We start from the raw sequence: 26,121 nt of genomic DNA, 5'->3' as shown, positions 1-26,121 counted from the left end.
GTGAGGTCTGATTTTTTTGGGAAGGCGTTTTTGTGATGCAGATGTCTTCAACTTTTGAACGCATATTGTTTCTAGAAGCCAAACTCTTGACTTAATTGTCCCCATCAACTGAGCGGAGCCATGTTCTTCATCACAGAAATCTGACAAGAACTGGACTTCGGAGACCAAGTAGGAGGTAAGTCTCTGTTATTGGACTACAATGCTGATGGTGATGTCATAAAACTTCATGTCAAAAAATCCGAACTATCCTTTTAACTTTACATTACATTACCTAAACACTGCATGAAGTCAGCCATGGTATGTCCGACATGATAGAGTGAAAAAAAGTTCTCCTCCCATTCGGTGTGGAAGTGGTACGTTTTTGGCTTCTTAAAAAATACATTTGAGGCTAACTAGCTTGCAGTCGACTCAAGTTCCTGCAGCATAAGAGTTGCGCAATGTGGTGCAAACAAAGAATAATATTTGAGCTCTAGGAGGACTACAGAAGTGTTATTTCATGTGGACAGGGCTCTAATGTTAAAACCGTATTAAGAAAGTCATAAACAGGTTTTCTATGCTCTAACTACAAAAATATTCCATTTAACATTGAATCCTATATCATGGAAATTAATTCATCACGGCCGGGTATGGAACCAATTAACCGCTATAAACGAGGGACGACTGTCCTGCATTTATTATGCTTGTGCCTTTTACACAGAATCTGCAATCCCGCAAATGTTGCTACATATTTGTCGGACAGTGGAAATTGCTTTCAACACAACACGGCAGCATCCCCCGCACCTGTTACATCTTAGATACATCCTCCGGGGGGGTAGGAACTTGCTCTCTCCCCTTTCCCGAATTCTGCTGTTTGTACAGAACAGCGACACAGGAAAAAGCCAGCTTTTGGGAAAAGTTTTTTTTTTGACAGTGATGGTTAACAAGCATGGTCTCCATTTATTTGCCTTATTGGTGTTTGCATACAGTATGCAAGATGGAAATGGTTTCAGTGGTTTGTGTTTTCAGCCTCCAGAAATGTCGCTGTCACGCAAGCACCTATTTTTTGATGTTGTTGTTAAAAAGGTGTCGTGCGTGAAAGGCCCCTTTTCAAAATGCTTGGCCACAGTCACAAGGACTTAAAAGAAACTAATCCTGGAAACGTGATCGCGCCTTTTACTCTGTACTTTGGTGAAGCTTTTCCTTTCCTCCCACCTTCCTGCCTGTGACAGCTACAACCCACAGATGGATCTGAAAACAATCAACTAGGGAGAAAATATAACTTTGCTTTTGTAACCTACACCATTTAAGTCACATTTTTTGGCTCTGTCATCCCATTACTACGTTCATTCCTGTATATTCGGTAGAATTCCCAACCAACACCAAATTCCGCTCATATGTCCCAAAACACAACTCTCTCAGAGGGGAAATGTGTTCATATCCTCCAAACATTAGAAGTGTGGTCTCAGCTGGCAAAGACATTTGGACAGGGAGGCGGTGAGGAAAATTCAAGGGAAAACTATGACTGAACCTCTTCTTCCAAGAATGACACCGGACGAGACGCAGCAGGCTTCGATGACGACGAAGGCCCACACCACGCCGTCCTCCAAACATGTCTGATGATGCAAGGACTGTTTTCATAATACACGCAGAAAGACTCAATGAAGACACACAGATTTAGAATGCCCTCCCTTGTGAATAAACAGTCCTTTCTTCCAGACTTTGACAAAAGTACTTTTTTTTGTTGTTAAGAGTATCCACAGCTGTGTCTTGTGAGGTCAGAGCTCTAGTGGAGCAACCAGTAGCGGGAATGACTGAAATAAAGATAGTGACTCCCAGAAATAAAAAAAAGGAAAGCCCTCTAGCCGACTCACATTAATCAGAGCCCACCTGCTTGTACATGCTTTTTCTAAGAAGCTCCTTTCAAAAACGTACAGTTCTTTTTCTCTGGTCCAAATCAATAGACACAATAGGGCATTTAGTCCATCTCTACCCTGGTTCACATTCTTTTCTTGTTCAAAATCCAGGTGGAACAAAATGCATCCCTGCAAACCATGTGTTATCACACACTACTCTTTTAGGCCACAAGAGTGTAAACAGGAAGTAAGTTACCAGTATGGGGAATGGAGTGACACACAACTTGAGGCAAAAGCCTTGAGCAAATACTGTAACCCTGAATGCTAAACCGAAAGGTGTGTATGGTCTCATTGAGTTCTTTGAGTTTGTTACACTCCTTTTCAAATGCTTGACTCTCCTCGCTATTGCCACTGTGTATACGCACAATGTAGTACGACCAGGCTATTTCTACCACTCGGTCAGTCAGGGTTCCAAGCATGCCAAGCCAATGTTTTACGAATGACATGAACCACTGCTGATCATTCATTGCCATTGCAGATTTACCATAGCCGCATTATTGCAACATCTGAGGATTTCCAGTCGGAAATCATAAGCATAATACTGCAGCGTTCCATTTTCTTGCTGATCCGAAGAAACGGAAGTCTGCACTTGGTCAATCAGCTTGTTCAGTGGCCAGATAGATGGATTTCTAACTTGGCAGGTTGGTCAGTTAGCCAATGACTTAGTTGGTCATTTGGGCAATCACTTTCTAGTTGATTAGTTAGTGTGTCAGTCAGCCAATTAGTCAGATGGCCACTTGGTCAGTCAGTTTCTAATTGATTAGTTAGTTTCAGCAGCTTGCAAGTTGACTGATCAGTTACCCAATTAGTTTGATGGTCAATAAGTTACTTTGTTAATCAGTTAGCCAATTTGCAGTTCATCCCTTGATCAATCAGTTTGTTAGTTGTCAGTTATTTAGTTTGATGATGCATTTCTTGGTCATTTAACCAATTAGTTAGTTGGTCACTCAGATCAAATTTGACTTCTTATTGACAGCACAGCCACATGTCGAGAAGTCCTTGTTTTTGTCAGTTAGCGTGTCTCATTCCGACTGTATTCAATGCAGCGCTATTGTTCAGTTTTCTGCTGGTTCAATTTAGTCCTGGATCATCTCCAGGGAATTTTGAGATTTGTGTTTCCACACATTTAGAACTTCCTTTCCATTTCTGGGCGGCATTTCATTTGTGGTAATCACAGGGTTGCTATAAATACAATGACATGCAGCACACCCCCATCACCTTTCCCAAAACACCCCTACAACCCCCCAGCCTAATTTCCTCCTGCTTTATTGTGACACTCAAGATGGGGACATTCATCAGTCGCATCCCTTGGCTTGGCTGACAACAGCTCCAAACACTTTTGACCTTTGACCTGGGGAATTGTACTTGTTGAATGGTAATTAATTGTTGAATGGTTAATGGGGGGGAGGGATATTGGAAAGCTTCCTTCCAAATATAGCCGTTAAATGCTCCACACTGTAATTGCAGGGATTTAAAACTAGCCTGGGGAAGACTGGGATGGTAAAAAAGCCCTACTTTTTACCCCATTTTCAGCCAGCTACGCTGAAAATCTGTCTTAATCTTTTTTTGTAGTGGACAAAATACTGACTATAAAAGTAAAAATACCTTGCTGTCACATTGAGATGTACATATGTATACGGTATATGCCATTAAAGTGTAAACACACCGTAGCGTCGTTAGCGTCGAAGGAACAAGCAGACGCTGTGGCTAAGTTAAAAAGTTAAAAAAAAATAGATCGAAATTTGCTTACCGATGCAGAGAAGCGCTACAAATGAGTCACTCGGGTGGCAAAAGTTGCTTCTCCGGAGAGGCTACGAGTGAGCAGACGAACGGGACGAGACGCCATCCCATCCACAAAGCAACATCTTGAGCACCCTGCTTGGCTTGATGAGTGGCGGCGAGGCAGGCAAAAACTGGCGGGCAACAGGTCGCTCTTTCCGCCGTGAGATTGATCCGCTCCGAGTGGGGCTCCGAGTCCACAAATATATTTTTCCACTACTTTCAACAAGCCGCGTTCACTTACTCGCTTCCACCCAGCCAAGTTACCATAACTGCTGGGGGGACGTGAGCGGACGAACTAACCCCTCCCTCCCTTAGCCCAGCTCGCGTGGGTTGAACGCGAGTAACCAGACACCTCACCACGGCTCTCCATTGGCTCCCTGCTTGTTTAAGCGTCTCCATGACGACGCACCATAGCTGCGACTGCTTGTTTTCCATATAAAACGATAAACCCACGAATTAACTATGGCATTGCAGCGCTCATTTTTATTATATTTTTATTTCATCAAGTTCGACAGAATCCCACCAATTGTCCCCACATCAAAGTTGCCAACCTTGGTAATCAGGAAGCAATACAACGTGAAGTACTTCCTTCCTCGCTTGTGCCACTTTGCCACCTCACACGTAGCGATGCAGTCTTTCGCCATCTAGCGGCTGGTATACCTCATTACACGCAGCCTCGGTATACAATACCGTACAGGGAAAGGCATTTTTGGTTGGAAAAAAGTATGTAAACACAGGACTGTAGCGTCAGTATCTGACTGTTTGTGCACATAAAATAATCATAAATAATCATAAACTAATAGTGCCCTCTTTTGGGATTATAATAAAGTGGCTTTCTCACATGCAAATATATATTATTTCTAAACTGTATTGATTTCTGGATTTCTTTTTAGTATATTTTATTGTACTTTTGCATAGAGCAACAGCCACTCCAATCATAGCAAATGAGTAAGTTGTTGGTGGTGTGAAATACACAAACTATACTGCATTTCATGGTGGAAATTCATTTAGCCTTGAAGCAGATTTGAACTACTACTTTAAAAAATATGTAAATCAAAGTGATGCACGAGTTACTTGATGTAATGAAAAAATGGATTATCCCCTTGCACCCTGAGGACCAGATGTCCACTTCTTAGCTTGCCACCTTCCCTTTGGATTTCCCAGACTCTACTTGTCTAATGTCTAATCGTATTTTTACCTTTGCTGGACAACCTAGAAATGTTAACTCGTTCTTTTAGTATGATCCAGTGGCTATTACCTTCTGCTGTGAGGCCTAGGGGGGGTGTCTTATCTCACCAAAGGGTTTCCAATTTGGGTGATTTGCACTTGAAAGAACGGCTCTGCCTTTTGGAAATGGGGGGCACCTGACAGGTTCAAGGCTTTCTATCATCATGCGTTTGCCTTCAGGTTCAGCCCAATAGCATTAAAAAGTTTCCTTGAGATCACTTTGAAATATTCCACCTGGCATTGAATCTTTCAGGCAACCCCCCCAGCCCCTCCTCAAGAACACATTGTGAACAAACACTTTGTTGTAAAGGTGCAGCACAGTGCTGTTAGATGCATCCCCACAAGATTTTTGTGCATAAAGCAACTAACACCCACACTAATGTGAGGTGAGTGCGACTTTTACTATTTTTATAAGCAGCTTATCTCACTGCAGAGAAGCCTAAAAGCCTCGAGAGAGCACACATTCTTCTGAAGCTACTGTATAATCTCACTGGCCTATATCTGTATGATTTATTGGAGAGAAGAATCTAAAATAAATGAGTGGGAGCTGTGAAAACACACATAATATAATAATACATATACAGTATTTCCCCGCCAGTATCTAAAAAAAGAAATCGCGACTAAAAGAAAAACAAACGGCATGAACGGCTGAAAAATTGAGCTGTATTATCGCATCACGGAATTAAATGAACCGACTATAACAATAAGTATAGCATCACATATTATATAGCAAGCCGCAGATAACGACGAAATATGCCCAGTAGTGGCTATGAGCAGCACCAGTCAAAGTTTGAATAGCATGAGCAAGTGTCTGCAGCCTTTTGACTGGTTTGCGACATATTTCAAGAGTCTTTAATACCGATAGAAATGATTATATATTACAGTATATTTGCAGTAATGTCATATATGTACTGTACGTTGCATTATTGTTTATTTAATAAAAAAAAACCCACAATATTGCTATAAAACGTTTATGCGCCCAAATAAAGGCTTCCCTTTAATACATAATTTCCACCCAAATAGGAGCCTGGCACTCTCTGCAGTTGAAGAGCATTATGTGTGGAAATGTGGTATTTTTAACAGAGAAGTTATTCAAATGCGGAAATGAATGTGTAGATGTAAACAGGGCCACTATACAGGATGTGGAAATATGGTATTTTATATTTAATACGGAGCAAATGGGAAATGAATGTGTATAAGGATACATGTCTCTGAGTTCTAAACCAGAGATGGATAGATAGCTGGATTATTGGACTAGATTAGCTGGTTAAACAGATAGGCTAGGTAAATCGAACAAAGCCGCGGTGATAATTGCACCTACAGGCCTTGAATGTACAGTTGAACATATGCAAGCCACGCCCACTACCGGAAGTCACGGAGACGCATAATAAATGATTTGATCAGCTCACAAGAAACAATGGATATTGTAACTAGAAGAAAAACAGCACCATCAGGTGGTCTGGTATGGCAATAGCTGTCGCCACACCAGTTTATCCCCGTTAAAAACAAACGCCATTGCAGAACCTCTTCTTCACTTCTCTTCTCTTCTCCTCTCTTCGCTTCTCCCTCCCTCTGCTCTGCTTTGACGTCAGCAGTGCTCCTCTTCGGTTACCATGGCATCTACCCCCTCCCCGCTTCCCCATTCCCTCTCTCTAACGCTCCCTCCCTCCTCCTTTCCTACCGGGTCCACAATGGTACAGCCAGCATCTTGCAGCACAATGGTTGCAAGGTGTTGGTGAGCATCAACAATCCTTGGTTCGCTTTTTTTGTTCATCATCACTTTGTTTATATTTGTTCAAACAAAAACAAAAAAAGAAGAGGTTTCCACCTGCCCTTTCGGGATCCTTTAGCCATGATCGCCGCAACGTTTCGGGTCGGGATGTTTTGAACTGGACTGTCACCGGATTGGGTTCGTCATCAGCTGGCACGGAATGGTAAGTAGGACCGTTGCATGTGTTTCGATGGGGAGGGACTTAATGATGGAAGACATATATAAGACATATATTATTAGTCGCAATTTAACTGCTTGTTGTCCGGATCCGCCCTTCATTGACCAAAAAAGGATATTTGAATACATTCGAATTAGTCATTAAGATACAGTGTTTGATATTTAATCCCCATATGGGAATTTACATGTGGCTAATTGTCTTGCACAGGTAGCATGTTTGCAACGCAGGCAGGCAGTGATGCAAATGGCTGATAGATGGATGGATGGATGATGCGCTTCAAAACAGGATCTCCATTCTGTGTAGGCCCGCATGCAGAGTTTGTCCCCCCTCCCCATCCACTCCCCACCCCCTCACAAGTCAGCTGCATACCTTGTGCATTATGCAGAATATGCAGTCCACCATAAATGTGGACATGTAAAGTGGATCGTATGATTTCATGTAGATTTACGGATTGATGAGTATCTTCTTTATAATGGTTTGGTTGCTTTATTTCAATGTATATTGACTGCACCATAAACACTACAGTATATCCACATTTTAAATTCCTCCTCCACGTGCATTGATTTTGCAAAGTGTCACTACTGGCGTGTTGCCTTTGGCTGTGAGTCTGTGTTTTAATGTGTCACAACTCCCCCGTGTTGAAAAACACAAATAAAAAGAGTGGTAGCGAGAGAAAGCGAGAGGATTCGGCTGCTGTGACCTTGCATTGTTGAATAATTCAGGAGCGTGCTTGCATGCTTGTGAAAGTGCCGCAGGGAACACGCTTCACCATTAAACCAAGCTTATAGTGTATATTAAGGCGGTCACTGTCTCTCTATGGCAGGGGTGTCCAAAGTGCGGCCGGGTGGCCATTTAGGACCCCCGGCTGTCTTTCTGTTGTCCCTTGGCACGTTCTAAAAATATTATTAAACAAGAAAAAACCCAGCACCAATAGAAAAAAGCAGTAATTTGACAAGAATAAAGACAAAATATCAAGAGAATAAAGTCATAATATTAAGAGAAAAAAATAGCATATAGCCGAAAGATTAAAGGAATTTTTGGTTGCAAAAGAAAGTAGTAATATTCCAATGATAAAGTCAAAATAATATGAGAATAAAGCCATAATATTATGAGAAAAATTTGTACAAGAAGAAAGTTGCAATATTTGTAAAAAACCCCAGTAAAAAACAGAAACATAAGGAGAAAAACTTCATACTAATACTACACTTTGTTATCCATTACACAAAGCTGAGATGCAGGCTGTTTTTCTCTTTGAATATAAAAAATGTTTCTGCATATCTACATGGGTTGGTTTAGAAAATGTCAAAGTGGCCCCGCATCGTTTAATTTTTCAGTACGCCGCCCTCGGTGGAAAAGGTTCGGACACCCCTGCTCCATGGTCTTGTAAATGATATAACAGGAATACAAAAATAACTGGTTTATTACATAAACAGTTGCACATAATGATATTGATTAGTCACACAGGCCTGCCAGGCTTTTGCCAGTGGAAAGTCAGCATTGGAAAATGCAGTACAGTATGTTATTATGTCACTGATAAAGCCACTACCTTAAATGTTGAACACCCCTAAGGGCACACATTTTCCAAAAAATAATCCTCTAAAGCCAAGATTAAATCCACAAATTTGTTTATTTTTTTCTTTGGCTTTTTGTGTTAACTTGGCAATACCAAAATAGTTGTAGGAAAGAGAGAAGGTGTGATGACAACCATAGAACTCAGAAATGACAATTTCAATACCCCTGAGGTGGGAAAATGACCAACATCTCCCAGAAAAAATATCCTCTAAAGTTCATTATTGTCTTTTTGTTAGTTTTTGCAAGACTTCAGCTCAATGAGAATTCTAAATAATTAAATCCAGATGCGTATTTTGTGGGGTTTTTTTGTTGGCTTTTTGTATTTATTTGTGCAATGCCACAACTTGATTTGATAACGACCATAAAGTAGCGTCCGTCCTGGCTGCGCCGCACAATGTAGTTAATGTCGGGACTGATACTAACAAGTAGAATGAGCTATAAACCGCATTTAGCTTTCATCTCAATTTGAAGAGAATCACCTCCCGGGCACAAGGAATGTTTAAAAAATACGAGAAGTTGATAAGCGACGGCATTACATTACTGGTAATAATTCAGGTCAGGTCTGTTGACCAAACACAGATGTTGCATGTCAAGATTGTCCCGCTTCAAATGATTAGAATTAGGGAAAAACGGCGATGATGACCGTAGAATCGGAAATGGAACATTTTGCCATTTTGCGATGCAGTGGTAGCGTAGATATACGTGTGTCCGTCGTGGCTGCTCAGTACAATGTGGAAAAGAAGAGTGGGATGTCCTTGGCAAAGCTGAATGTGTTGAGACTCTCCTCCCAGGCAGTTATTGCAGGTCATGATTGTCCCGGTTTGAGCAAGCAGAATGAAGAAAAAATGTGATGACGATTATAGAACCAGGTTTTGTGATGACTTCTATTTAGGTTCCAGCGTTGTTAATAGATCATCTTCCAGTAGCGGGTGGTCAGGGCCAGCAACGCCTTCTCTGCTGACCTAAACACTATCGGAAGGACTAAACTACATTTAAAACTTAAATTCTAGTATTTGTTCAATGAAATCATATTAATTCATTCCCAAGAGCCACTCTGACTGGTTGATGTCTGAAGGCCTTCGCCGAACACTCAGAGTTACGCAGTGCGCATGAACACCTCATCACACGAACAGCGCACCGCTTAATTGATCCTATTTTCACACAAAGAAAGGAGACAGACACAGAGTTGTTCATCGTTCTGTGTGCGTTATATGATCAAATAAGGGAAAGGATTTGTTTTCCACGCCCCACTAGGTTTGGCAGGTGAATTGTGTCGCATAAGGCCCCACTGATGGCCCGGGTATGAAATGCACTGTAATTGCCACATTAGCCTCATTATTGCAGAAAGACATCAAGATGCACCAAAGCTGAACTGAATACATTAGCTTCAAGGGACCACATCTGACTATATTAGAAGTACCCAATTAACTCACTTTCAAATGCTTCCATTTAGCCATGCATTGTTAAATACCTCATTTGTCCCACTTCCTAATAGACCTCCAGCATGGAGGAAGAGAGACTCTTTTGGAGATAGGAGAGGACCTGCCAACACCTCTGACTTTTCCATATAAATCTTAAATAAGTGTCATTAATGAAATATATTCAATTGTATGTCTACTGATCGGGCGCCTTCATTGTAATTACCAGCAAATATGTCTGTTCTGGTAATTAGATGGAAGGTGGATGTTGTCATTAGGGGGGCAAAGCGTAGGAGACGCATGGGAATCAGAGTCATTTCACATTTTCAATATTTTAACTCCATCAAATGACAACATTGCTATCGTCGGTATAGGAGCATTTAACGCTCTTCAAACAATCAGCGAAACGTGACAGCAGAGCGAGCTACGCGGTTACATAACTGGATTTGATCTCGCAAAGCTGTATTTTGCTTGCGCATAGCTTCAAGTGCCGTTCTCCTAACTCGACCAGCAACACATCTGCACAGGGCCACCGAAGGTCAGAGCGCATTAATCCTAAAGTAATGACAATGCTGGGAGGGGGGGAGAAAATTGCCTCATGTTGTGTTATTTTCCTCTAATTGTGCTCAGGTCATTTGGTTAGATATGCTGATGAGGCTAAACAGGAAGCCAGGAAGCCATGCTTCATTTAAACTGCTTAATATACTTAATTCATTCAGGGAAGAAGACAGCGATTTGTTTGTACCTTTGGAGGTTATGCTACTACCTGGTTCAGTGTTGTAAGACAAAATATTTGTACCACAGTACCAAGGTGAAAATAAATTCCTCCAAAAAAAAGTAATAAAATAAAAAAAAAAGAACTCATTCAGCCCCATATTTTTGTTTCTTTGTCCATCTGTTTGTTTGTTAGCAGGCTACTTCCTGTTTCATGGAAGATGATATTAAAATAATAATAATAATAATAATAATAACACAACAGGAAGGTACCAATTTGATTATGTGACCATTTCATTGTCATTTAAGTAACAAAAAGACAGATTTCAGATGGCGCACCCTGCATCGGCAATTTACATACGCTTACAAAAGTAATCGAATGACATTTTTACTTTGTCTTGAATTTGTAAAATAATGTGTCACCCAATCTACATGGTTAAGAAATGACATATCAATAAAAAAATATCTGAAATACAAATATAAGTACCCACAAAATTAAAAATCCTGTAAACAAAGTAGACCACCCTTGTTTCTTCAGTTTATTGATCCATTTTAATTCCTGCTACAACTAAAGGTACATTTGTTTGGACAAATATGATGATGATAACAAATATAGCTCATAATAGTTTCATTTAAGAGCTGATATCTAGCAACTTCCATGCTTTTCTTGATGATAACCAAAATCACAGTTCTTACATGAATAGCTATAGCATTGTACTGCCAAAAAATGTAACTCTTATGAGCTATTTTTGTTGTCATTGTTATATTTGTCCAAACAAAGGTACCTTTAGTTGTATCAGGCATTAGAAAGAACAACAAACTGAAGAAACAAAGGAACAACATTTATTTATTGCGGTTAATTGGTTCCAGACTCGACTACGATAAGTGAATTTCTGTGAAGTACGATTCAATATTCATAAAAGGAATATTTTCTTAGTTGGAGCACTTTCAAAATACTATTTTTACCATTATTAGAGACCTCTAGACGTGAAGTAACACCCCTATAGTTACCATTACACTCATATTACCCAATATAGTAGACACAAGGAAAGAAAAGGAACCATTTAAGACATAAATGAGACTCGTGCTCGTGTGTGTTTCAATAAATGTCTTCCGGATGTGTGGACAGGAAGTGACATCAGGGTGTCAGAGTTGAGTGTTAGCTGGAGTACGGCCACAACAGTAGCCCGCGTGATAATTATGATGATGATGATCACTATTATTATTATTATTATGTTATTATTGTGCCTGTTGTGAGATAAATAATTATAAAATAATAAAAGCCTGTCGTTGGCGATCAAGCCTGGTGCGTGTTACTAGTGACACCGAGTAGCCAGTGTTGTACAGTTCATCAGTGCCTTGTATTGCCTTAAACTGGATTTGTATTTTAGTTCTTTCAGAACCTTTTCATGCTTGAAAAGGTTTATAGGCCAAGAATATTTAACATTTGCTTAAATATGCATTTTGTGGACTAATAATAGTCATAGTCAACCATGAAATAGTAGTCATTAACTAATTAATTAATTTGGGAGAAACCGCGATAGTGTGAGGGAGCTGTATTCGAACGAGATAGATCAAGGGTCGGCAGGACAAAGTAAAATAAGTAGGGATGCTCCGATCGATCAGTATCATCCGATTTCCGTGAAAAAGCACGTGATCGGCATTTGCCAATGAATGCTTTTCAAAGGCGATCACAAAAGCCGATCACCTCTGACCCGTTCTATTGCAGCTTGTAGCGATCGTCCCCCGCCCACTTTCCTTCACACTGCGCAGGCGTGCCAAACCCACAACAAAGATGTCTGCCGTGTGGAACTTACCTGCTGTTTGTGAGAGTGATATAAATTAATAAAGGTGATTTTATGGTTCCATTTTTCATGTAACCAGTAGCGGGGTGCAATCAGGAATTCTGGGTCCCATGAAAAAAAAAACAAATCACGCTCCCTCCTTTTTATTTTTTTAATAATTACATATTTTGTGGGCGCCCTGGCAGTCAGGGGACCTTGGATTTGTCTGAACTTTTCCCACTTAAAAGGCACCGCTGGCCAATAGCACTCGTAAGTAAATTGAAAAATTCACAGTTAATCTATGTGATCGGTATTGGCCAATTTGACTCATGGATGATCGGTGAACAAACGCTATATAAAATACCTGTATACAGGTACTGTATATGCCAAACTATGCACACAAATGAGTGGTTACTGTATTTGTTATCATGTGTAGTCATATAAATTGGGCATTCATTTACACGTGAATCAATGTGAGCTTTTCAATTTTAAGAGTTTATAATGCCAACTAGTTTTAATATAAATATACTGATGGTGAAATTTTTCCTGATTTTCTTTGGAGGCCACGGCACTTGTGTGCATGTGACTGTATTGCATAATGGGCCAGCTGGCGCTGATGGAAGATAATGGTAGACAAAAGGACTTTACTACTTTAGAACAGTACTTTTGCTCTCCTTTAAGTCCTCCCACAAAAGTGAACAATGTTCAAGGTGTGTTTTTAGGTGGGTTAAGTTTGTTGGTCTGATCATTAGTTAGCAGGCTACTTTCTGGTTCTTAAAGCATGATGGAGGATGCCTGGACTGTACCATGTCTCACTGATTCTGGGGATTTCATTGTGACTCAAATGATTTAAAAAATGTTATTTATGAGTTTGATTTTTTTAGCTAGAGTATCCGGCTACATTTTGGGTTGTGATTAAACTGGAAAAAAATAAACAGACAACATAAATTCCTCTGACAAAGCAAAATGAAAAGGTGGAGTGTCGTATTTGTGTTTGTTTGCTAGCTAGCAGGCTACTTCGTGGTGAAATGATGTATAAGCTGTTCGGAATAGACTGATGGGTCGCTACCATTTGCATTCTGGGGTGAGGACAAAATCCCATACTGAGGCAAAATGGCAAAAAGTATAAATAAATTCCTGTATAGCACTCATACGTCTATTTTCCAAACACAACCTCTGGGTATGATGCTGAGCATGTGCACTCATCTTCTTTGGTGGACCATGGCGAGGCCTGTTCTGAGTGGAAGCTGTCTTTTTAAAGCGCCTGGCCTCTGTCTGCACCTCAGTTTCAGGGTGTTTTCAGTCTTTTTATAGCCTCCAACATCTTTATGTAGAGCTAAAATTCTTTTTTCCCCCACGTCCTCAGAGAGTTCTTTGCCATAAAGTGCCATGTTGAACTTCCGGTGACCAGTATGAGAGAGTGCGAGAGCGATAACACCAAATTTAACACACCTGCGCCCCATTCACGCCTAAGACCTTGCAACAGTAACGAGTCACATGACACCGGGGAGGAAAAATGGCTAATTGGGGCCAATTAGTACAGTTCAATAAAGGGATGCGCTCAATTTTGTTGCCAGCAGTTTAAACTCTATTGGTTGTGTGCTGAGTTATTTTGAGGGCGCAGCAAATTGAAACTGTTATCCCATTTTTGTGAGATACTGTAAAATGAGATTTTAAGTTTCAGTAATAACAGCCTCTCAGCCTATTAGCAACCTGTTTCCAGTTAACGCCCCATCCTCTTTGCAGGTTAGGTACATAAGTAAAGTATTATGGTATGTACAGTAGTTTTTGTGTAATCCATTTTACTAACACACAAACTTGCAAAATGATCCCTTTACCTTCATCGCTGGTAACTGGAGCTGACTATTAACTAATTAACTAACACAGTGCAACCATGCTATCAGGAAGCCTCTATTAGTAATCGTTTTATGTATGAAGAAGCAGGATTACAAGACTCAGCACCCGACAGTGCCTTCCATCCATGGTTCTGCCATGTGCTTAATCCCCAAACTGCAACATAAGCATGCTTTCGACAAACACGACAGGGGGGAAATCACGTGAATGCAGGCGGTCCAACAGACAAGAGAGGAGGTAGAGATGAGAGAAAATGCATTTCATCTCCTGAGGTAACCAAATCAATAAGCTGTCAAGGAGGAGTCTCGCATGAGTCAGTGCTGTTTTGTTTGAGGCCTGCATTCGGAATCCTCCCCTCCCCTTTTGTGTCTCGGCCTGCACAGTGGAGGCAAGGCTGCGTACTGCGGGAGAGCTGGCTGCTGAATCAAGCGCTCACAATGGAGCTTTGAGGGAAGGCGAGGGGGAGGAGGGCGGGAGGCAGTGAGGCCATGAGCCAGGGCGATGGGGGAATGCCGGGAGCGAGGGGAAACAAAAGGGAGGCAGGAAGGACAGAATTGTTGAGGATGGAAGGGAGACATCGACGCATTTGTGGTAACTCAAGCCACAAAAGGATGCGGCAGGGAACAATAACACCAGCATTTTGTGCCGTCGCATGCTAATTAGGCCTCAAATGAAGTGCTGCAGGAGTGACATGTTCATGTTATATGCTGCTACATGCACAGTGCTGAGTCAGAAACTGTCGAACCAAAGTAGAGCGAATCTCCATTAACTGCAGCTATTGATGCCCTTTTTAGGAGACCGTGGTGCAGTAATTATTGATGCATGCTTGTTTGGACGCTCATTGCGTTTGCACAGGGTTAGAACCTAACAAATGACTGGGTAAGGCTGGCTGAAAATGGACTTTTAAGACGCAGTACCAATATATAGTCGAAGTGAAATTGTACCAATTTTGGGTGTGGACTTAGACAATGCGGTTAGAAGGATATTTTTTAAACAATTTGATGATTGGAAGTCTGGTGGTCTGAGGTTATCATGTTTTTCTGCCGCTCAGGGTTCATTTTTGAATGTGAATGTGAAACTTTAAAACCTCATATTTTTATTAGACTGCTGTTGTTGAAACAAACCCAAAATCCAGTGTCGGTACCGGACAATGTATTCAATTTTGATCTGACCTGTGAGAAGTAGCAATGTACCGCAGGACACGCAGGCTGCTGGAATGTAAAAAGAAGAAGAAGGAGCAAGGCTAGCTGTTATCTTATCTTGTACCTTCATTGCAGTGGCCATTTCTTGCCATCTCTATTGTGGTAAGACTTGTATGACACATTAAATAAACACTTGCCACAATGCAGCAAAGTAGCCCTCCATTTTTAAAGTCATGGTTGCTATTATTTGCTTGCCACAGTTGCACTCAGAAGTGCATGCATTTATCATTTGCATTGTAATTTGGAGCCCGGGTCATCCCAAATCCTAAAAAATGGATAAAGTAAGGAAATAGCACACTTTTGTTAGCATAAAATAAAATACAGATACATTTCATAGACTTTAAAGACAACCCCTATGCTCTGTAGCCCCTTGAGCAGTGATGTCATCCCAGTCAGACAAGAGTGTTAAGCAGTTTTTGCCAAGACTTTGTGTGCAGTAAATGACACGCCGCAAAGACAAGAAGATTGCGAAGAGCTGGACAAAAAAAAGGCCATCGGAGGCATCGTTGTTAAGCTTGCCGCATTTCAACGTTGACTGCTCTGAGGAAGTTTGCAGCGTTGCCAGAGAGCTGGGCTACGTTCAAGGCAAGACTGAAGCCTTCAGCTGTGCATAGCATAAAATATCTCTTCATAACTTGTACGTCCGACAAGGAAAACCGGCCACTTCAGCCGTCTCAGCTTGAGAGACCGAGCCCTAAAGCCAGCGCACTGGAACCTTTGGCATCAACGTCTAAGGCTAAACCAAGTCGAAGCGCTGTTGAAAACCAAAACACATCTAGAGTCAGTAAAGCAGTAGAATTTTGTGTTTCAAATTGTAAAATTTGGCTAAATTAAGTCATTCAATAGCAAAGACATAGTTAAATGTTTTTATAAACCCGAATGCATGATCCCAACCATGTATTTATACAGTACGTCTTTTACGTTTTTGTGTGCAAGAGGCAAAATGAGGTGACGTCACAACTCACCACTAATGGATTTCACTTCAGAGCAATTTTAAGCCCTAAAAACGGTCACAAAGTGGCAGAAGTGCATTTTGATAAGAGCTTGGAAGGGATCATGTGAACGGAAAAATCACACATGACAGGAAGGAGGAAGTGAAAGAGCTGTGGAAGGAGTGAAGCGTGCAGGAGGTTAACACATGCACACGCACACACAAAAAGCTGGTTTTCTCCCTTTTCTAGTCGGGAACCGATATTTCCCTTACTTATGTTCTTACCTATGTTCTACTGTTGACTACTAAAGAACGAAAAAAGGTGGAAACAACCTTTTTTTCTGATGAAAGATGGGAGTCTAATCTTTCATTTGGTAGGTTCCATGTTTATGTAGCCATAGAACACAATATTCTGTGTGTCTTGAAAGATCGGTCAAAATAGTCGGTACTGAAGGGGTTGTCTTTTGAAAAAATGGCTGGGATTGAATGAGTTAAATAATGTGTTATTGTTGTTGTAACTGGCAGTTGTATAGTCTGTAACTGTTTACATTTTTGACAAAATAGTCCCTGAAGAAAGTACTTCTAGCTCAAAGAGCATTATTTTTAAAATGCAAACGTTGAAATACTTCATGAATGTTGCATTTGTATGAGGAGGGCTTTTCAAATGCTATGCTAGTGGCGGTTAGGAAGTCAAATGTAAACAGTTACGGACACTTCATGTTCATTGACAATATTATTGATCGGGAACAAATACAAATGACATTACAGTCGAACCTCTCACTGCATCGCAGTTCCAACGTCTCGCCCTCACATTTTCCAAAAATTAATTCATCAATAAAGCGTTTCAGTTGGTTCTCTTTTGTCATTTATGAGTGTGACCTTCATGTGTGTAACGCCATGAGATAACAGAGATTGTTGTGATTTGCCGCCATATAAATAAATGAATTGAATTTAATTAAATGATCGCTGTTTCCTGGTTGCATATGATCTATTATTAGTAAAAAAAAAAAACAACAAACATATAAAATACATGATATGAAGTGTAATACAGTATCTGTCACTTGTTGTGTGCGCTTTTAAGAAGCGGAAGCTGGGAAGTGGCTAGAGTTGACTGTTAGCTGAGTGCTAGCAGCAGATTAGCATTGTAGCGAGTGGCCGACAGCAGCTCCTGTGTGAATGTTCACTGCATGTGTTCACTGCTTGTTAATAAAGCAATAGAAGTGCATTGTGAGTCTCTTCTGAACCACAAACAGCGGCAATAGAGTAGTATTCTACACTGGCCTCTAGGTGTCAGTAACGTTACACTGAGGAGACAATAGCCACCAGGAAGTATGCGGTCAATGCTAACGTGTGAGTCTATCTACTCTTATTTGTATCAAAGATGGCTTATTTTCTATTATCTTGTCTATTATATTGGGTAATACAAGTGTAAAGGTGACTATAGGAGTGTTATTTAATGTCTGCAGGGCTCTAAGAAATCCATTTATTGCGGTTGGTTCTGGAACCAATTAACCACGTTAAACGAGGGACAACTGTATTATTCTTTTTATTATATTATATCGATCTTGAACAGACACAACAAGGCAGTCGCAAGGCAACACAAGACTTGCAGCAGCAGCAGCCCTACTCCTCGTATGACGTCACAACACGACGCCAAGTTGATGAACCCCACCAGCTTTGAAATTAAAGGGCTGGAGTTACCCGCGGCAGCATAAGCGGCATAGAAAACGGATGGATGGGTGGATGGAAGTTACCCGTGGCGTACAACATTTTGGAACCTGTTTACATACATTTGGGGAAGTACTCTAGAAGTCCTCAGTATGTGTTTAAAGTAAAAAATCCTGTTTGGGATAACCTTTAATGAGTTACTTGAATGCAGCTGGTAGTTTCTCTTTGGCGGCAACAAAGAAATAGCTTGGTGGCGCTCACTGGATCTACCAATACGCAGAACAATGGGAAAGTTAAGGACCTCAGTGAAGATGCAAGCAAAATTGTAGATCTACACAAGTTGGGAAAAGTAAACATAAGTAGATCAACTGTAGTAAGACGGAATAGCGGTCCAATTTGCAGCAGGTGGCCATGCAAACATGACGAAGAAAAGCAGTCCTTATGCTGCTATGTCTGCTCGAGCTAATAAAATGTACTTTCCTCGTAAATCAGGATTTGTTTTTTATTGGAAATGAAATCAGACACTAAAAGACCCTGCAGTAGCTTTCCCGTTACGTTGTCACAAACATCTATAATATCCATCCATAGGCTACTAACGGACCAATAGGAACACCCTTGCATTGATTCCCCTTCAGGATAAGACTGCATAGTATACAGTATACTCGCCGTTTGTTTTCCAGTGGGTGAAAAGATGGAGTCTGATGTAAAAACCACACCCTTGTTTTGATTTTAATGCAAGTCAATATCTTTCTAGGCAAATCCCTCCTCGTTATATCCACTCCCTCTCGTCCCGAAGAAGGGAAAGCCACTAAGCTATTTTTTTTCCGCTTATTCGAACTCTCAAGCCCCTGGCACCGAGTCATATTGCACTCGGGGTGATATATTGGCGCTTGATGGTACGGCGCGGAATGCCGTCTTTGATAAAAACCGGTGCAGCCGCACTCCAAACGCAAACATGAGCAAGAGGAATCTGGTCTGAAGCTAGCGAGCACATAATGTGAGTTATGTCTTTCTCATTGGCTTTCTAGAGGATAAACATTTGGGGCCATGTGTGAGGTTTAATATCACACACTATACTGTATTGTAGATACTGTACTGTAGATACATACAAATGGAAAAGGATTAACAGCACGGATACAGCTTAATGGATGTTGAGTTGGCTTACGTTGTGCATGGTCACATATACTGCAGGTGTGCTTTGAAACTACTAACTGTCTCCCTCAACTGCCCTTAGTTACTTTTTTCTGGCATAATTAAATCAATTCAATACAATAAAAAAACAATAATTAAAATTAAATAAAACACAAATAAAACAAAGACCGTCTTAGAAATGTGAAGCATTATAATTATTAAATATAGAGCTAATGAATCGCATTGTCAAATATGAACACATTGAACGGGAATCATTCATGAACCACAAAATACAGGTTTTTATTGCAACCTTTTTTTGTTAATTCATATATTTATTTTTATTTATTTCATGACTATTTTATGTATTTATTTATTTGTATTCATTTATGGTTGATTTATATATTTACTGACATTTATTTATTTATTTCATGAACAATTTACTTATTTTATGACATTTTTATTCATTTATATACTTTATGGTTGATTTATATATTTGATGACATGTTTTGATTTAATGCCTGTTTTCATGAATTCCATGGAAATTATATATTTATTTTAATTTATTTATATTTGATTTCTTTATTTCATTACCTTTTTATTTAGTTATATTTACTTCACGAGCAATAACCATTGCATGACCTTTTTATTCATTTATGGTTGATTTACTGACATTTATTTATTTATTTATTTAATGAACAATTTACTTATTTCATGACATCTTTATTTATTTACAGTATATATTTTATGTTTGCTCTATATATTTGATAAAACATTTTTTCATTTAATGCCTGTATTCATTCATTTCATTAAAAATGTATTTATTTCATGACATCATGAGTCATTTATATGTTTTATGGCTGATTACGCCAGCGCCAAGTGCAGCACAAAAAGCAAGCACAGCGCGAAGGCTATGCTTTTGCCGGTGTTTATCTGTTTGTCTGATTGCTTGTTCGTGTTCAAAATAACTTTAAAAATAACTGAAAGTTCTGAATGGATTTGGATGAAATTTGCAGGAATTGGCGGAAATGGAAATGGATATGGAAGAACTGATTAAAATTTGGTCAGGATCGGGATCACCGTCTGGATCCAGGAATTAGGAACATTGACATTTTCGGGATTTGTGCATATAACTCCACAAAAAATGGTCAGGGCGCTTGGGGAAAATATACAGGACAAGTTTCCAACAGGCTCTACAAAATATCAAAGACTGAGCCAAAAAATGTAGGATTATTATAATTATTATTGTCATGTTTGAATAGAACACTTAAATATTCTCTGGTGAACTACTCAACATCACCTGGTGCGCTACCTGTCGGAGACCCCCGTGATAGCATCACCGTCTAAAGCCGTACACACGACGTGATTCTGTTGCACAACTTCGACACGCAACTAGTGCTTTGAAGACAAGCCATGAGTATCATAACGACGACAAGAGAGCAACATTGTTAAGTGACACTTTAAAAAAAGTAAGTTGTGATGATGTTCGGCGCTCGTAGCTTGCCCGACAAAAAACAGCTAGCTGGATGCCGCCGGCCACGCGGGCATGTGAACAAAAATGAGCGATCACACACGCTGGCATAGATAGGCTGAGCGTGAGGCACACTGTCGTCAGTTGACTACACATTTTACAGGATATTGTTAATTCTCCCGAGAATAAGAAACAAAGTGAAAGTCAACACAAGACGTGTTCATGTCTCACATGAGGATTGTGGATGATGGGCAAAATAAGTGCAGTTTTGAGGCAATTTATGCACCAGCAGCATATGACCCCCTGCAGGGATCAAGGTCCTTCTAAACAGGCCAATGTAAAAATGATGAAATGTCTCGTTAACTGTGCCCCTGCTTTAATTGTGTTATTATGAAGAGGGCCACTGGAGCAAAATGACTCATCGTCTTCCAGAAATACCTCGATTACCTTTCGCAAAACGGGAACACCGTAAAGTTCCATCCTTCAAGACAAGCTGACTTTTGCTCTTCTTTGTGTTCTTGCAGGTATTTATGAGCAGGCATTTCTTATACAACTGCAGCCAACCAATCCTGGATGTGAAGATAGCCTTTTGTCAGGTGTGTGTCCCTTACAGGTAAAAAAGGTACAGTACCCACTCAGTTCCAGTTCCCTTTTCTTGCTCCATGCGCTACACACAGATGACGCTGTCATCATGACACACGTTTAGCAGCGCTTTCTCTTTAAACTCCACCGTGAACCTCAGCTTTACAGATGCCGTGTCTGCTCTGCAGGCGGCGTGAGTTGCGGCAAAGGCGTCACATGACGCGGAACATTGTGGTATCGGTCCATTATTCACTGGCTATGTTTACATGCAGTCAAATAATCCTATTATAACCGGAATATTAGCAATAACCCGGTTACGCACGGCCATGTAACCATCAATAACCCTTTTGAAAAACCAGAATATGTTGTTTTTTAAAATAAACAAATATTACCCCTGGGTTGCTCCTTGTCTAACCCGTAAATCGGGTCACGTATACGCCTAACGGGATATTGTGATTTTTTGGAATTTATTCAAAACACAAAGCAATTTTTGGCTGTGAGTAAAAAGAAAACCTCACAAAATTTGGAGATACATGATTTTCATTGAATAGCAGCAATTTTCTTTATTTGCCAAAGACAAATTTGAAAACCATTTTTGTTGTTTTTGGATATATATATACGTATAAATACTGTATATGTTTTTTTTTTAATTCAAAATTTGGAAATACCTGCTTTCACTGGATATCAACAATACCAAATTAAAAACAACTTGGAAAAATGTGGAATGGAAAAAAGATGCATTCTTTTCTTTGAACAACAACAATGAGAGAAATGTACATTCAGAATTTTTTATTTGATTTTTTTTATTTGAAAAACAAAAGTTTGCAAGGCATTTTTGTTGTTTTGAAATAAAATTAGAAAAAAAACTGATAGTATACTGTATGTTTTTCATTGGACAACAGCAATAAGAGAAATATATGCATTCAAATGTTGTGACATGTTTCTTTTTATCCAAAAATAAACAAAAATGCATTCTTTTGTTGTTTTTTTTAAAACACTTTTTTTAAAATCTTCTAAAATGTGGAGATGCATTTTTGTCACTGATGTTCAAAAATATGAGAAGCGTACTGTATGTCCAAAAGAGTCATGCTAAATAAAGGGAAAATAAGACTACATTTATAGAAACGCAGAAAAAATGCTGAAAATAATAAATAATAGTCCTGTTATTTCAAATATAAGTAATGGATATTTTTTTCCAGCATTACTAATAGAACCTTTCCTTTTGTTGTCTGTCTGTTGACTTTACGCAGGGTTTTGGAAAACAAGTGGATGTGTCATATATTGCCAAACATTACAACATGAGCAAAAGCAAAGTGGACAACCAGTTCTACAGCGTGGAAGTGGGAGACTCTACCTTCACAGTTTTAAAACGCTACCAGAATTTAAAGCCCATTGGTTCTGGAGCTCAGGGGATTGTCTGGTAGGTCGTTTGCTGAGAATTGCTTTTTCAACGCATTTAAAAAAAAAGGGATTTCATGTTTGGAGAACTCATTTAGCCGCTAATTGTTCTTTTTGGAGCAGTGCTGTTGTGCTGTGCAGAGACTGTTAGGGATGATGTCTTTGTACTTTTGCATGGAATCACACCAAGTTAAAAAGAAATAGGTTGAATGGACAGGAGAATGTTGATGTTTACAACCCAGTACAGCTAGTTAATCATAAAAATGTGTCTTATGTTATTCTTTCACAGTGGTAACAGTGACCAGAGAGTTCAAGCTCAGCATAAAAAAACAATAAAATCTTATATTTGTGGGCCAAATTTCCAGTTAGTAAGACTTATAGCTTTTTGTAAAGGAAAGTTTTAGGGCATGGGTGTCCAAAGTGCGGCCTGAGAGCGGCATTCTAAAAATATTATTTAACAAGAAAATAAAAAAAATGGACAAATCAGCAGTAATATAATAACGTGAAAATATAAAAGAGAAAAATGTTGTAATTAACAAGAAAAAGCGGTAATTTCATTTTTAAAAATAAAATTGTAAGATGAGAAAAAAATGAATAACTAATATTCAAGAAAAAATATATTTTTTAAAAAGTTGTAATATTATGTGAAACAAACAAAACAATAAAATTCTAATTTTTGTAAAATTAGGCAAGGGAAAAAAAAAACATGATAATGTGGGAGTAAAGTCAAAATGTTACAAAAAGAAAATGTCCAAGAAGAATGTTGAGATAAAATAAGAAAATCAGCAGAAATGGAAAAATTGTAATTTTTCTCAAGAGAATAAAAGTATTGCGAGAATAAACTCATAATATTAAAATAATGTCGTTTTAGTCACATGGAGTTGAAATAAAAATATTCTATCGTCTTAAAGTGGAAATATGAGGAATAAACCAAACAAAATAAAGTTGTAACTTTTAGAAAAACAGCTTGGGGATAAAAATTGATGAGAATAAAGTCATAATATTACTGTAAAAAAATTTAGAAAGATTACTGATGAAGAAAGTTGAAATATGAGTCAAATTTTAGGTTAAAAAAAGAGCAAAACTAAGTGCATACTAATAATAAGCTTTTTCACCTATATCATAAAGCTGAGATGCATTTTCGTCTTGAAATATACATAGAACTTCTTAGCATATGCTACCGATACTTCTTTATTCATGTATTGCAACTTTTGTTCTCGTACTATTGTAACATTGGCACTTTTTTCTTGTAATGTTGCAATATGTTCATCATCATATGTTCATTATTCTTGCAGTACAACGACTTTTTTTTTCTCGTTTACTGTATTACTACGACTTATGACTGTAGCGAAAACTACATTTCTAAAATAAATGCTGCTTTTTCTCGTACTGTTACACCTTTATTATTGTAATGCCAACACTTTTTTCATATAATGTTGAATTTTGTCTTCTTTATTCAAGATTCAAGATTCAAGATTATTATTATAGTACAGGAATCCCTCGTTTATCGCGGTTAATTGATTCTAGACCCGACCATAATAAGTGAATTTCCGTAAAGTAGAATTCCTTATTTGTAAATGGAATATTTTCATAGTTAGAGCATAGAAAAACTGTTTACGGCCTTCTAGTTACGGTTTTTAACATTGTTAGAGCCCTCTAGACATGAAATAACACCCCTATAGTCACCTTTACACTTCTATTACCCAGTATTGTGGATATAATACAAGTAAATAAGCCATTTGAGACATGAATAAGACTAATGCTTGTGTGTGTTGCTCTAAATGTGTTCCCTAGGGTAGCAGAGTGAGGGGAGGACAGAAAGTGACATCGGGTTTTCAGAGTTGAGTTACAGCTTGACGTGCGTTACGGCCGAAACAGTAGCCCGTCTTTTTATTCTGGATATTTATTAGGGATTATTGCGCCTGTTGTGAGATAATCCGAACCTGCAATAAAAGCCTGTTGTTCTGGCGATCAAGTCTGGCGCTTGTGTGTCTCACCGAACATTAGAGTAACATTACTGACACCTAGTGGCCAGTGTAGAACACTACATATCAATGTCTTGACACCTTTTGAAGGCCTTATATTTGTATTTTAGTTTCTTTTGCCATTTTTATGCTTGAAAATGCTTAACTTGGGCAAAAAAATATGCACAATTTGCTCAAATATGTTTTTTAAAATTTATTTTTACTAATAATAGGCTGTATTCAACCACGAAACAGCATTATTTATTAATTAATATATTTCTGAAAGCTGCGAAATTCGAAGCGGAAAGTGGCGAGGGACGACTGTCTTTTGATTTTTTTCTTGTACCATATCACAACTTTATTAATAAAAAGTAATGGTAATACTTTTTTTTTGCAATGTTCCAATTTTTTCTCCAAATATATTATAACGATAGACAACTTTTTTTGCATAGTACACAGTATTCCCTTATTACTTCATTATTGTAACCGTTAACTAAAAGGTATTAACTTAATAACTTATTATTATTACTTACTATCACCGTTATATTGTGACTTGTCATTACTGACACGTTCTTCAATTTAATTATTCTTCTTCTGCTTAAACTGTTAAGGCAGTTTGTGCATTTGAATTCATCGTGCTAAACTTTTCTGTGCCATGCGCCGTTTAGAATAATATGTGGGCCAAGCGGGACCGCCCTGCAAGGCCACTTAATCCTGACTGCAGAGGGAGCGCCGTCATTGTAATTCAATGCACAACTGCTGAGTATCCACTATAAGGAAGCATCAAGTCATCAAACGGCTGCACTGGTGTCCAGGAAGTGGCTGTTTTCACTGTAAAATCCCTTTGGATCTCTTACTGAAGTGTTTTATTGACGCACTTAATGATTTTGTAGTACGCAACATTGGCGCAGTCATTGTCCATCCTTAGCTTCCGAAGCTATTTAGTTACGTCACTTCCTGTTGTGCGTGAAGGAAGTTCACGGCAAGTGCTCCGTTTTCTGCTGCCGGAGCGTCAAACTTTGCGGGGATATCCCAGACCATAGCTGGTGATCACAACTTTAGAAGAGTGTGCTGACGTCTCTGTCTTAATTCGGACCGGCGAGAGGATTGAACTCACCAAAACAAACGAGCAGTAAGAGTCGACAGCCGTTACAAGGCAGGCTAACAGACGAGCCGTGGTGTTGAACGGCGGCTGTTCATGAAGCCGGACCCTTAAAATATCTTGGAGTCTTCTAGAAGAGATATCTCCCGCTGTAACACGGACTGGTGAGAGACACAACCTCGGTGTTACAACGAATATTAAACACCGGAGGCAGGGTGACAGGCAAGCTAACTGGCTAATCGACAAACAGCGATACCTTGTTGCTTAGCAACCACAATGCCAAGGATAAAAGAGAAAAGAAGCGGATCTGATGCGAGCTCGTGCAGTACGGGTCGAGGCACTCCGGGTCCGATTGTCGACAAGGAGTCACCTATGATGAAAGAAGGTGCGGGTTTTATACCGGCCCCGCCGCCTCCGAGACCTGCCGACGAGCATGCAAGCCATTTGAAGCGCCAAGTGACTAAGCATGCTGGGTTACTACAA

General features: G+C 39.4%; 2 protein-coding genes across 13 annotated transcripts in view; one reads left to right on the top strand and one right to left on the bottom strand.

The window, feature by feature from the left end:
* The window catches only part of ptpn13 (protein tyrosine phosphatase non-receptor type 13), a 64,621-nt gene extending 60,646 nt beyond the window's left edge, over positions 1–3,975 (bottom strand). For all 6 annotated transcript variants that reach the window (XM_054756883.1, XM_054756886.1, XM_054756885.1 and 3 more), the window contains exon 1: positions 3,643–3,975. The gene's annotated coding sequence lies outside the window, so the exon portion shown is untranslated. The remainder of the gene's footprint in view (positions 1–3,642) is intronic.
* A 2,582-nt stretch (positions 3,976–6,557) lies between these two features.
* Positions 6,558–26,121, top strand: part of mapk10 (mitogen-activated protein kinase 10) — a 41,506-nt gene continuing 21,942 nt past the window's right edge. For 4 of the 7 annotated variants that reach the window (XM_054756287.1, XM_054756290.1, XM_054756291.1 and 1 more), the window contains exons 1-3: positions 6,560–6,835; positions 21,117–21,188; positions 22,425–22,594. In XM_054756287.1, the coding sequence (XP_054612262.1) occupies positions 6,833–6,835; positions 21,117–21,188; positions 22,425–22,594 (245 nt within the window). In that variant the 5' untranslated portion in view covers positions 6,560–6,832. Of the gene's footprint in view, positions 6,836–21,116; positions 21,215–22,424; positions 22,595–26,121 lie in introns of all 7 variants that reach the window. The other 3 variants (XM_054756294.1, XM_054756288.1, XM_054756289.1) reach the window with 3 other exon arrangements.

Source organism: Dunckerocampus dactyliophorus, chromosome 17 (genome assembly GCF_027744805.1).
Source record: "Dunckerocampus dactyliophorus isolate RoL2022-P2 chromosome 17, RoL_Ddac_1.1, whole genome shotgun sequence".
Lineage (NCBI taxonomy): Eukaryota > Metazoa > Chordata > Actinopteri > Syngnathiformes > Syngnathidae > Dunckerocampus > Dunckerocampus dactyliophorus.
This window is presented reverse-complemented; position numbering and strand designations above follow the sequence as displayed.